Source organism: Leuciscus leuciscus (genome assembly GCF_965113295.1).
Source record: "Leuciscus leuciscus genome assembly, chromosome: 6".
In the NCBI taxonomy this organism is placed as follows: domain Eukaryota; kingdom Metazoa; phylum Chordata; class Actinopteri; order Cypriniformes; family Leuciscidae; genus Leuciscus; species Leuciscus leuciscus.
This window is the reverse complement of record NC_138730.1, coordinates 48,003,075-48,015,566: the sequence shown is the minus strand read 5'-3', so window position 1 is coordinate 48,015,566 and position 12,492 is coordinate 48,003,075. Positions and strand designations below refer to the sequence as shown.

The following is a 12,492-nucleotide window of genomic DNA, read 5'->3' as shown; positions in this document are numbered from 1 at the left end:
TCAGGTTGACCAAGATCTCCGCTTCGTGTCTGTGTCCTCCTCATCCTGTCAGGGGTTATTATGAGAGGACCACCGGCTGGATGTACATTATCCCTGATGTGAATCTGTGAAACGCTGATGCCGCACATGTGTATTACGTGTTCAGTCTATATATGCGTGTTTGAATATATATATGTGCTCAGGCGTGTCGTCTTTCTTTACAAATCATGACATCGCCAAATGACTTGTCTGGCCGTTCTTCTTATGATGTAACGAGTACATCAGGTGTTCAAGCCTTCACTGGCTCTCGAACGCAGAGCTTCGGTGTTTCACATCGATCCGTCTTCCCCGGGGCCGAGGATAAATGCAGTGTAAACACTGATGTGTGTGTGTTTCATTCCCTCTCGAACCCTTCCGCTTGCAGAGTAAGACTCTTCTGCTTGTTATATAAGAGTTGCTGTATTCATTCATTTATTGAGGACGGCTCTCGAGACTAAACTAGTCTGTCCTCAAAGCTCAGACAAACACTTAAGCTTCTAAACCTTGAGAATCATTCGTTTCCAAGTCATGATTCAGTGCAACAAAGATTCAGAGTCACGTGATTTCAGTAAACGTGGATTTGTTTCGTCATGACTGATTATAAACGTTTCATGTGGGCGATGATCTCTGTGAACCCATAAACCAGCATTTATTTGGTTTATACCTGATCTCAGATCAGTTTTAGACATTTGTAGACATTTTTTAACACACATTTGTATAATTAAAAGGAAGAGTTGTAGTGAATAGACTATTATTGGCCTTTAAAAAGCCCTACAATTTAATTAAATAGCAAATATTATACAAACACTTAATATTTAATGGTATTAGATGATTTGTAAATTGCTGTTAAAAAGTAAATTATCAATAAAACATTTGCAGTTGTTTTTACATGCAGTTTTCATTGCATTTACACGTTCTGACCAGCAGGAGTCGCCAGCGTGTGCCGTTCAGACCGATTCAAAACAGTGAATCATTTTGAGAACCAATTGGTTCAGTTGATTCAGAGCTTCTCCCATCACTATCAGAGACTCGTCTGGTGTTGATCTGAATCTCACGGGTTCTGGTTCTGGTTCTGGTTCTGGTCTCGACTGGGTCTCTGACTCGCTGAGGTTCTGCTGGGATTCACTGGGTTCATTGAGGACGAGGGTTTGTGAAATTGAGCTGAAGTTCAGAAGATTCGACCTTTTGCTGCAGTGCGGTGTGATGTTGATCTGCTGACCGGTGTCTGTGATCTCAATACTGATGCTCACACACACACACACACACACACACACACACACACACACACTCCCTCTCACACACACACACACACACACACACACACACACACACACACACACACACACACACACACACACACACACACACACACACACACACACACACACACACACACTCACTCACTCACTCACTCACTCACTCACTCACTCACTCACTCACTCACTCACTCACTCTCACACACACACACACACACGTCTGGTTTACTATCTTTGTGGGGACTCTCCATAGACTTAATGGTTTTTATACTGTACAAACTGTATATTCTATCTCCTTACACTAACTCTACCCCTAAACCTACCCATCACACACAACTTTCTGCATTTTTACATTTCCAAAAAAACTCATTCTGTATGATTTATAAGCTTGTTTACCCATGGGGACCTCTTTAGGGTTAAGATTTAGAGTTAGACCTATTTAGGTCCCCACGAGTCCCCATGAGTCTGTGTGCATTCAGGTTGTAGTCCCCACCGGGATAGAAAAACATGAACACTCTCACACACACACACACACACTCACTCACTCATTCACTCACTCACTCACTCACACACACACACACACACACACACACACTCACTCTCACACACACACACACACACACACACACACACGCACACACACACACACACACACACACACACACACACACACACACTGACACACACACACACTCACACACTCTCACACACACGCACACACACACACACACACACACACTCTCTCACACACGCACTCTCACTATGAAGGTAAAAGAGTATCAAAACTCGAGAGCACGTAGATGTGAATTTGAGAACTTAAAATAAAAAATTAAAATCTGAAGTTGAATGTTGAGATTTGCACTCGCTGACAATAGTCACAAACCTGTATTCTGAATCTGAAGCTGCAGACAAGTAGTCACAAATGTGTAAAAAAAGTGTTTTCTGTGTGTGTGTCTCAGCGCTGGCGTGGGCCGCACCGGCTGCTTCATCGTGATCGACGCCATGCTAGAGCGGCTCCGCCACGAGCGCGCGGTGGACGTGTACGGTCACGTGACCCTGATGCGCTCGCAGCGGAACTACATGGTGCAGACGGAGGACCAGTACGGCTTCATCCACGAGGCGCTGCTGGAGGCCGTGGCCTGCGGGAACACTGAGGTCGCGGCCCGAAGCCTGTGCTCGTACATACAGACGCTCGCGCAGGTGGAGCCCGGAGAACATGTCAGCGGGATGGAGCTCGAGTTCAAGGTGTGGGAGTCTGGGGTTCAGTCGAGTCAGTGTAGTCCTGTGTCAGATTCAGTTTTATTATATTTAGTCAGTGTTGGGGTGATTTACTTTTAAAAGTAATGCATTACAATATTGCGTTACTCCCAAAAAAGTAACTAATTGCGTTACTTAGTTACTTTTTATGAAAAGTAATGTGTTACAATATTGCGTTACTCCCCAAAAAGTAACTAATTGCGTTACTTAATTACTTTTTATGAAAATTAATGCATTACAATATTGCGTTACTCCCAAAAAAGTAACTAATTGCGTTACTTATAGGGATGGGCATGATTAATCGACGATCGATAATTGATCGTTAAGAATTTCGTCGATCACGTTTATTTGTTATCGATTAAACTAATGCAGGTTGCGTTGCGTAGTGTGAGTCTTGAAGCAATGGAATTCATTTTAGCGCGGAGGTACCTGTGCATCCCGGCAACGTCAGTCCCCTCAGAGCGGGTGTTTTCGGCGGCTGGACTGGCTGTCACCAGGTTGCGGTCGCGTCTGATCCCAGATCATGTCAACATGCTTATCTTTCTCAACAGAAATCAGTAGACTGGTGCAGAAGTTCTATGGGAACTTCATGCGTTTTCTCAGATCGGATAGCTATCTGATTTATCAAAACGATTCCATTTACACCTGGTCACATAAATGTGTTTTTGCAAAACGGATATAAATCCGATCTTGAATTCCCGCGCTATATGCATATTTAAATTGTTGCACGTCATCGAAAGCAACTGATATGAGCTGCATTTTATTGATCATCAGCGAAAATTTCTAAATCAAAGACCGCAACAAGATATTGCGGCAACAGCCCTGGTAAGATCATTTCGGTTCTTTACTTTTAATGAAGATGATTGTGTGTTGATGAATGACTTTCACTTTGATTTGCGATAGTTTGCACGTTGGCTTGATGAATAGATGCTCATCTGTGGTGATGCGTGTTGAAGTAGCGTCGTCATATCTGGATATAACATGACATATAGCCTATAACACGCTCTCACACGTTTATTTCTTATCATTTTTGGGATAAGTCAAATTTGCATATGTGGTTTCAACAACCAGATGCATTTACTCTTGTCCAGTTTCGTCTGGAATGCGTCTCAGATATAAAGTATAAAGTGGTTTGAGCGATCGGATTTAAATCCGTCTAGAATGCGTTTCGGAGGGCATTTAGATTTGGTCTTTTCACGACCGGATAGCTATCCGATCACAGAAAACGGATGAAGTGGCCATGGGTCTCTGTTTAAGAACGCCGGCTCGCAGCTGCAGGTTCCGCTGGTTTAGAGCACCGCAGGAATCTTCAAGTCTACCGAACGTCCAGTTTCACTGCCACAAGTTGATCTTCTTGTAATAAAGATCTCATCGAGGACAAACAAACTGTATTTTTGTATTTTCATTGCATTTTTAATTTATAAAAAGTTAAAGAAATAATGAATTTCAATATAAAAATATTAATGATTAATCGATAGTCGATCGTTAATTTTCCCGACGATCGACTAAGAAAATTTAATCGAATGCCCATCCCTAGTTACTTAGTTACTTTTTATGAAAAGTAATGTGTTACAATATTGCGTTACTCCCCAAAAAGTAACTAATTGCGTTACTTAATTACTTTTTATGAAAAATAATGCATTACAATATTGCGTTACTCCCAAAAAAGTAACTAATTGCGTTACTTAGTTACTTTTTATGAAAAGTAACGTGTTACAATATTGCGTTACTCCCCAAAAAAAGTAACTAATTACGTTATTATATTTATGTAATGAGACTTTTTCAGAAACATTACAAATCATACATATTCTAAACCTTTGACCAGTAGTGTATATACAGTACATCATTTCCATACAATAAATAACAATGGTTTGTTAATTTGTTTATTATAACACTTTTTGTTTAGATCACTGGAATTTGAACATGTAATGAATTTTCATATTAAATGCACATCTATTTGAGATTGAAAGTTTGCGTAGTGCATAAACCATTGTGATAATCCGGCAAAAAAATCATAAAGTATTTCCAGGACAGTTTTAATGTGACTTTCCTATAACACGCATAAGTTTAAACCCGTGACCTTACTGTGATGCGTTTGTGTCCGTCAGCGTCTGGCCAACACTAAAGCACACACCTCCAGGTTCGTCAGTGCTAATCTGCCCTGCAACAAGTTCAAGAACCGGCTGGTGAACATCATGCCGTACGAAACCACACGCGTGTGTCTGCAGCCAATCAGAGGCCTGGAAGGGTCCGACTACATCAACGCCAGCTTCATCGACGGATACAGGTAGACTTCCCTGCTCTGACTCTATCAGACGAGAGCAGAAGCTGAACTGAACTGATCTGAGTGTGTGTGTGTGTGTGTGTGTGTGTGTGTGTGTGTATGTGTGTGTGTTCAGGCAGCAGAAGGCGTATATCGCCACGCAGGGGCCGCTGGCGGAGACAACGGAGGACTTCTGGAGGACCCTGTGGGAACACAACTCCACCATCGTGGTCATGCTGACCAAACTGCGTGAGATGGGACGGGTGAGATCTGAGAGCCAAACACATGCTCCTTCTGCTTTTAATGTAGTCCTGTGTCAGATTTAGTTTGATCATATTTAGTCAGTGTTGGGGAGAGTTACTTTTAAAAGTAATGCATTACAATATTGCGTTACTCCCAAAAAAGTAACTAATTGCGTTACTTAGTTACTTTTTATGAAAAGGAATGCATTACATTACTTTTGCATTACTTTTTTTTCACATTTAGTCTAGAACTAAAATAACCATCATGTTTACACAGCGCACACACACACACAATCACTCACACAAACACACTCACTCAAACACACTCACACACACACACACACACACACACACACACACACACACAGCGAACGCAACACCTCCTCACTTTATTTCTTTCAACATGGGAACAGGAGAGCTGTCAGTCAATAAATGTGTAAAATTAACTAGCGTTACTTACTTGAAAAAGTAGCTTTGATATTTTGTTGTAAATTGAAAAAGTAATGCGTTACTTTACTAGTTACTTGAAAAAGTAATCTGATTAATTAACTGAAGTTACTTGATACGCTGACACTGTATTCAGCCAACAGATCGCATGAAAGCTCGTAGTGGCTTTTTAAAAACATTCTAGATTATTTTTCTGCTATTTTTTTGTTGAAGAAATTATTGAGAGATTTTGTTAAAGTTATTATTTTTTAAACTATATTTCAGTCTCGTATTTTTTCATCACGAGATTGCATGTTGATATAGTCGTAATTATGTCATCTCGTCTCAGTCATGGAGAAATAAAAGCTGGTCAAGGAACATTTTTCATCCTTGTTTTCATGAGGAAATGAGCAGTTTCTGTACCGTGTGTGTGTGTGTGTCAACAGGAGAAGTGCCATCAGTACTGGCCGGCGGAGCGTTCGGCTCGCTATCAGTACTTCGTAGTGGATCCCATGGCAGAATACAACATGCCACAGTACATCCTGAGAGAGTTCAAAGTCACCGACGCCAGGGTGAGTACAGGCCGTCGCTTACCGCGGTACCATCTGATCTTACATGCAGATGATGTTCTGAAGCAGAACTGAGCCTGGATTGAGCCAACACTGAACTTAATTGCCTAGCAACTGCCTAGCAACACCCTTGCAACCACCCATAACACCCTATTAACTGCCATGCAACCACATAGCAAATACCATAGCAAACACCTGAACTCCTACATAGCAACACCCTAGCAACAACCAAGAACACCCTAGTAACAGCCCTGTAGCACCCTAGCAACAACCCAGAACACCCTTGCAACTGCCCTGTAGCACCCTAGCAACAACCCAGAACACCCTAGCAACTGCCCTGTAGCACCCTAGCAACAACTCAGAACACCCTAGCAACTGCCCTGAAGCACCCTAGCAACAACCCAGAACACCCTTGCAACTGCCCTGAAGAACCCTTGAAACAACCCAGAACACCCTAGCAACTGCCCTGTAGCACCCTAGCAACAACCCAGAACACCCTAGCAACTGCCCTGTAGCACCCTAGCAACAGCCCAGAACACCCTAGCAATGCCCTAGAAGCACCCTTGCAACAACCCAGAACACCCTAGCAACTGCCCTGTAGCACCCTAGCAACTGACCTGAAGCACATGAGATGCATGGATCCTCATGAAGAGATATTGAAAGTCACGTGTGTGTTTATATTCAGGACGCTGACCTCATGTGCCTCTGCAGTCAGAGTGTTTCTCACACCTGGAGATGTTCAGACTCGTTGTCTTTTTTTTCTATAGGACGGACAGTCCAGAACCGTCAGACAGTTCCAGTTCACCGATTGGCCAGAACAAGGTGTTCCAAAGTCAGGGGAGGGTTTCATTGATTTCATTGGACAGGTGCATAAAACCAAGGAGCAGTTTGGTCAGGATGGACCAATCACAGTCCACTGCAGGTGATGATGATACTCAGACACACACACACACACACACACACACACACACTCAGTGTTTGTAGACGAACATGAGCTGAATCCTGAGACACTCTCTCTCTCTCTCTCTCTCTCTCTCTCTCTCTCTCTCACTCTCTCTCAGTGCGGGCGTCGGGCGCACAGGTGTGTTCATCACTCTCAGTATCGTGCTGGAGCGCATGCGTTACGAGGGCGCCGTCGACATCTTCCAGACCGTCAAAATGCTGCGCACGCAACGGCCGGCGATGGTGCAGACTGAGGTACGGTAAACACACATCACCGTTTACCGTCGAGCCGAGAGTCTGTGGAAGATCTCGTTTCTGTTGAACCTCCTGTAGAACATACTTTCCCACCTTAGACCCACACTACCACTGATACCATGATGCTTACTCTTATTGGAAAAGTTCTATTTATATAGCAAATATCAACAATAAAATGTGCTTACAGAGACATACACGGCAACGCCCTAGCAACCATCTAGAATACCCTAGAAACTGCCTAGCAACACCCAAGCAATCACCCTTGCAATCACCCATAAACACCCTAGAAACTGCCTAGCAACACCCTTACAAACATTCAGAACATCACCATAGTAACTGTCTAGCAACCTCCCAGAACACCCTATTCAGCCGCCTAGCAACCGTCCAGAATACCCTAGAAACTACATAGCAACCACATAACAATGTTTTAGCAACACCCTAGCAACCACCCTTGCATTCACCCATAAACACCCTAGCAACTGCCTAGCAACACCCTTACAACCATCCAGAACATCACCATAGTAACAGTCTGGCAACCATAGACAACACCCTAGCAACCACTCAGAACACCCTAGCAACTGTGCCTAGCAACCCCCTTGCAACCACCCAGGACATCACCATAGTAACTGTCTAGCAATCACATAGCAATGCCAAAGCAAACATCGACAACACCTTAGAAAATACACAGAACACCCTAGCAACTGCCTAAGAGCACGCTAGCAACACCCACAACATACTAGCTACTGTCTGTCAACTATGGCGCAATGCCCTATCAATCACTCAGAACAGCACAGGAACTACCCAAAACACCCTAGCAACCACCCAGAGCACCCCAGTGCAGAGTTTTGCCACTGCAAGCACCACTCAACTTTTATTGTTATCTTTTTAGTCTATCAAACAGAGAATATAATGCACTAGTGATGAACAGGGATAATAAGATGCACAACAAACTCTTATTCGAGGTGACTTTAGTCCAGTTCGTCTCGTCTGCTGCAGTCATGTGATCAGATCTGTGTGTGTGTGTGTTCGCAGGACGAGTACCAGTTCTGCTATCAGGCCGGCCTCGAGTACCTTGGAAGTTTTGATCACTATGCAACATAAGAGAAGAAGAAGGCCAAGAACACGTGAAGAACACCTTCCCCTCGACCCCAGCAAACCCTCGCAGAGGATCCACACTCCAGAGACGCAAACTATTACCTCAGTGTTCACTTATTGAAATTAATGTTGTGGTCGGCTTTCTAGAAATATTAAACCGTGGATGAAGAGGAAAATATTACATGTACAAAAAAATCTATTTAAAGCAAAACAACAACAAGAAACTATGAAATCAAAAGCCTGGATTATTGCTGCACCCTTCAGTGGGAGTTTCTTCGAACTGTCTTTGCCAACGTCAGACGTGAGTTCGTTCGTTCGTTCGTGTGAATGACGGGATCGTTGCCATCGGGACGATTAAGCGGGAGTTTAATGAAACGAGATCTCCCACCGTCTGTGCCTAACGGAGCGAGGCGGATCAACTCCTGTGAATACTGTGTTTGTGTGTCTCTTCAAGACTTTCTGCTGCTTACGCGTGTTTGAGAGGCGAGCGAGTTTCAGTGCTTCAATCTCGTATCTGTATCATGTTCTTTTGCTCTTTCGGCTGTTGCGTAACGAGACGGAAGACGATCGCTCATCCCAGAACACGGAAATGATTCGACACACACGTTCTAGGAGGAATCGCGGATCGTTCCCCAGTGTTTCCAGCGGTCGAACGCTCGAAGCATCTGATCAGATCTAGAACGCACTCGCGAAACTCTTCCCGTCATGTTTAGTTTAGCGAAGGCGTGATGTTTAGGAGTAGCGCGGGAAACCAGCCGGTTCGAGACGTGAAGTGAGCCTTATTATCGTTGTTGTCAAATATTTAATCGACCTGATTTTTTTATTTCATTTTGTTGATGATATGCTTGAATTTCTAAGGATCTTATTTATTTACATGATTTTTATGGCACTATGATTTATGAGCTGTGGTGTAGTTGGCCAGCTAATGTGACTGTACATGGCTCAGATGTACAGTGTTGTGCTTCGTAAACCCTCTCAGATATTTTATATATTTCCTGTGCACTGATTGTTCTAGAGAAGCCAACAGTCCTCAGAGCCCAAACCTCAGCCAATCGCTGGAGTTCTGAGACGTCACATGGTTCTCATCGGCATTATCAGTCAAACGAAGCGAGATCAAGCACACGCGGGGTTAAAGAGCAACAGATCAGCATCAGGATTTGCATACCGTGGTAAACTAAACCAGCAGGGTAAAACCATGTTAACATGAATGACTAAAATGTGATATTTAAAGTGTGGTCACGTGTGAATTTTCAAGGGCGAAATACAGTCATTTCAATAGGAATACAAACGAATTTAGCGAAAGATTTTCCCATGTGCGTTTTCGCAAATTGTTGAATTTCGCCTTTTTCCACAAAATGGTGGAAATGTGCAAAAACTGCTGAAATTACATTGCAGAAGATGTTCTTCTTTAGTTTTTTGTCTTGTTTTCCAGTACAAACATTCTTAAATCAAGATACAAGAAAATGACTGAAGATGTAAATGAAAAATGTATCAGAATGAAGTGAGTTTGTGTTTAAAACAAGAACTAATATCTGCTGATGGAGTCAGAAAAAGTATCTTGTTTTCTCTTTAAATTAGGATTCTTTTTCTGACTCCATTGGATATTAGTTCTTGTTTTAAACACAAACTCACTTCATTCTGATACATTTTTGACTAAATATCTTCAGTAATTTTGCTTCTCCAGTAAATGAATCTTGATTTAAAAATGTTTCTATATTTGTGCTGGGAAACAAGACAGAAACTCTGAGGAAGAGCATAATTTTTACACTAAACTATTGACAAAACATAATTCCCTAACAAACTTTGGCTTATGTGACCACACCTTTACACACAACTGCTGAAGTTACGGTCCATCCTGTCGTTATAAACTGACGCTCCTGTTCATCGGCGAAGTGAATGTGGTTATCAATGTGAATCTAATATCAAATATTGGCAAATATGAGCGTCTCAGTGATCATGTTGTGTCAGTTTCAGGATCGGCTAGACACTAATCTTCCTCAGCACAGAGTTTCTCTCCTCAAGTTAAAGCACATTCACCACTGATGTTTCTTATTTAAATATTCTCTCTTATTAAAAAGTTCCTTTGAAGACGAAAGCACAGGAATAATCCCACAATCATCTATCAAAGCAACACTTGATCAGACGAGGGAATGAGGGAACAAGGGAATGAGGGAATGAAGGAATGAGGGAACAAGGAAATGAGGGAACAAGGGAATGAGGGAATGAAGGAATGAGGGAACAAGGAAATGAGGGAACAAGGGAATGAAGGAATGAGGGAACAAGGAAATGAGGGAATGAAGGAATGAGGGAACAAGGGAATGAGGGAACAAGGAAATGAGGGAACAAGGGAATGAGGGAACAAAGGAATGAGGGAACAAGGAAATGAGGGAATGAGGGAACAAGGAAATGAGGGAACAAGGGAATGAGGGAACGAAGGAATGAGGGAACAAGGGAATGAGGGAATGAAGGAATGAGGGAATGAAGGAACGAGGGAATGAAGGAACGAGGGAACGAAGGAATGAGGGAACAAGGGAATGAGGGAATGAGGGAATGAAGGAACGAGGGAATGAAGGAACGAGGGAACGAAGGAATGAGGGAATTAAGGAATGAGGGAATGAAGGAACGAGGGAATGAAGGAACGAGGGAATGAAGGAACAAGGGAACGAAGGAATGAGGGAATTAAGGAATGAGGGAACGAAGGAACGAGGGAATGAAAGAATAAGGGAACAAGGGAATGAAGGAATGAGGGAACGAGGTAATGAAGGAACGAGGGATTGAGAGAATAAAGGAATGAAGGAATAAGGGAATGAAGGAATGAGGGAACGAGGGGATGAAGGAACGAGGGATTGAGGGAATAAAGGAATGAGGGAATGAAGGAACGAGGGAATGAAGGAATGAGGGAACGAGGGGATGAAGGAACGAGGGATTGAGGGAATAAAGGAATGAGGGAATTAGGGAACGAGGGCCGAGTACTGATGACTACGTAGTGCTTCACTTTTCTCTGCTTACTGATTTCAGATCATATGTGTAGATAATATGTCGACTTTGTATTAAAACAGAACGACTGGATATACTGACGTGAAGAAGTGTGTGTGTGTCTCTTATTTCATCAGGTATTTGTGATGAAACTGCTGATTTATGTTAATCGTCGACTCCATGTTCATTTTAATACATCAGTGGGATTAAATTGAGTGGATGAATCATGATCACTAGATAGATTACATTTCATCATTAGGCAGTTCTACTGCATACACACACACACACACACACACACACACACACACACACACACTGTCACACACTGTCACGAGTGAATGCAGGAAGACAGAACAAGATGAAGGAATCCTTTCAACACAAAGGTTTAATGATGATCAAAAATACAAGCCAGCAGAACAGCAGCAACATACACTATTTACAGCGGTGATCAGACAGAGAATGGATGTGAGGGACCAATTTACAGAGCAAACACAAATGAGGATGATGAATGAAACACAGCTGGACCAAATGAACTCAATGATGGTTACCATGGAAACAAAGGAGTGGCGGAAAACGTATTTGGTTACTTACATAACTTCGGTTCCCTTAGAGATAAGGGAATGAGTACTGCGTTGCAAACGCTATGGGAAACTGCTTTCTCGAGAATTATTGAAGCCTTTATTTTAAAACGCATTGCAGCTGCACAGCTAGAGCATCATAGCTCGAGTGCTAGCGAGCTGATTGGCTGTTCTGCAGCAACTGCACGAACCTATGGCGAGTCGGCAGAGGTGAGCGGTCCAATCAGAACGGTTCTCTCGTACTGCGTTGCAAACGCTATGGGAACCCATTTTAAAACGCCGTGCTATTCGCCAGTGACTACTCTGAAGGTGTCCAGGGAGACCCAAAACTAATAACAGAGTAGTCTAAATCATAATAGACCAGAATGTCGGGCCCTTAGAATGATATTCACCACATAAAATATTCAGCAGCCATGTCACCCTGTAGCCCAAGACCAGTTGCCCACTGAAGCTAAGCAGGGCTGAGCCTGGTTAGTACCTGGATGGGAGACCTCCTGAGAAAACCAGGTTGCTGCTGGAAGAGGTGTTAGTGAGGCCAGCAGGGGGCGCTCACCCTGTGGTCTGTGTGGGTCCTAACGCCCCAGTATAGTGATGGGACACTATACTGTCAAAGAG

At 43.1% G+C, this 12,492-nt stretch overlaps 1 protein-coding gene across 10 annotated transcripts in view; it reads left to right on the top strand.

The window, feature by feature from the left end:
* Positions 1-11,409, top strand: part of LOC309501027 (receptor-type tyrosine-protein phosphatase S-like) — a 122,874-nt gene extending 111,465 nt beyond the window's left edge. For 9 of the 10 annotated variants that reach the window (XM_082172934.1, XM_082172937.1, XM_082172932.1 and 6 more), the window contains 7 exons: positions 2,234-2,519; positions 4,640-4,818; positions 4,931-5,057; positions 5,909-6,034; positions 6,799-6,953; positions 7,093-7,228; positions 8,261-11,409. In XM_082172934.1, coding sequence (XP_082029060.1) covers positions 2,234-2,519; positions 4,640-4,818; positions 4,931-5,057; positions 5,909-6,034; positions 6,799-6,953; positions 7,093-7,228; positions 8,261-8,329 — 1,078 coding nt within the window. In that variant the 3' untranslated portion in view covers positions 8,330-11,409. The remainder of the gene's footprint in view (positions 1-2,233; positions 2,520-4,639; positions 4,819-4,930; positions 5,058-5,908; positions 6,035-6,798; positions 6,954-7,092; positions 7,229-8,260) is intronic. The other variant, XR_014206756.1, reaches the window with a different exon arrangement.
* The last annotated feature ends 1,083 nt before the right edge of the window (positions 11,410-12,492 follow it).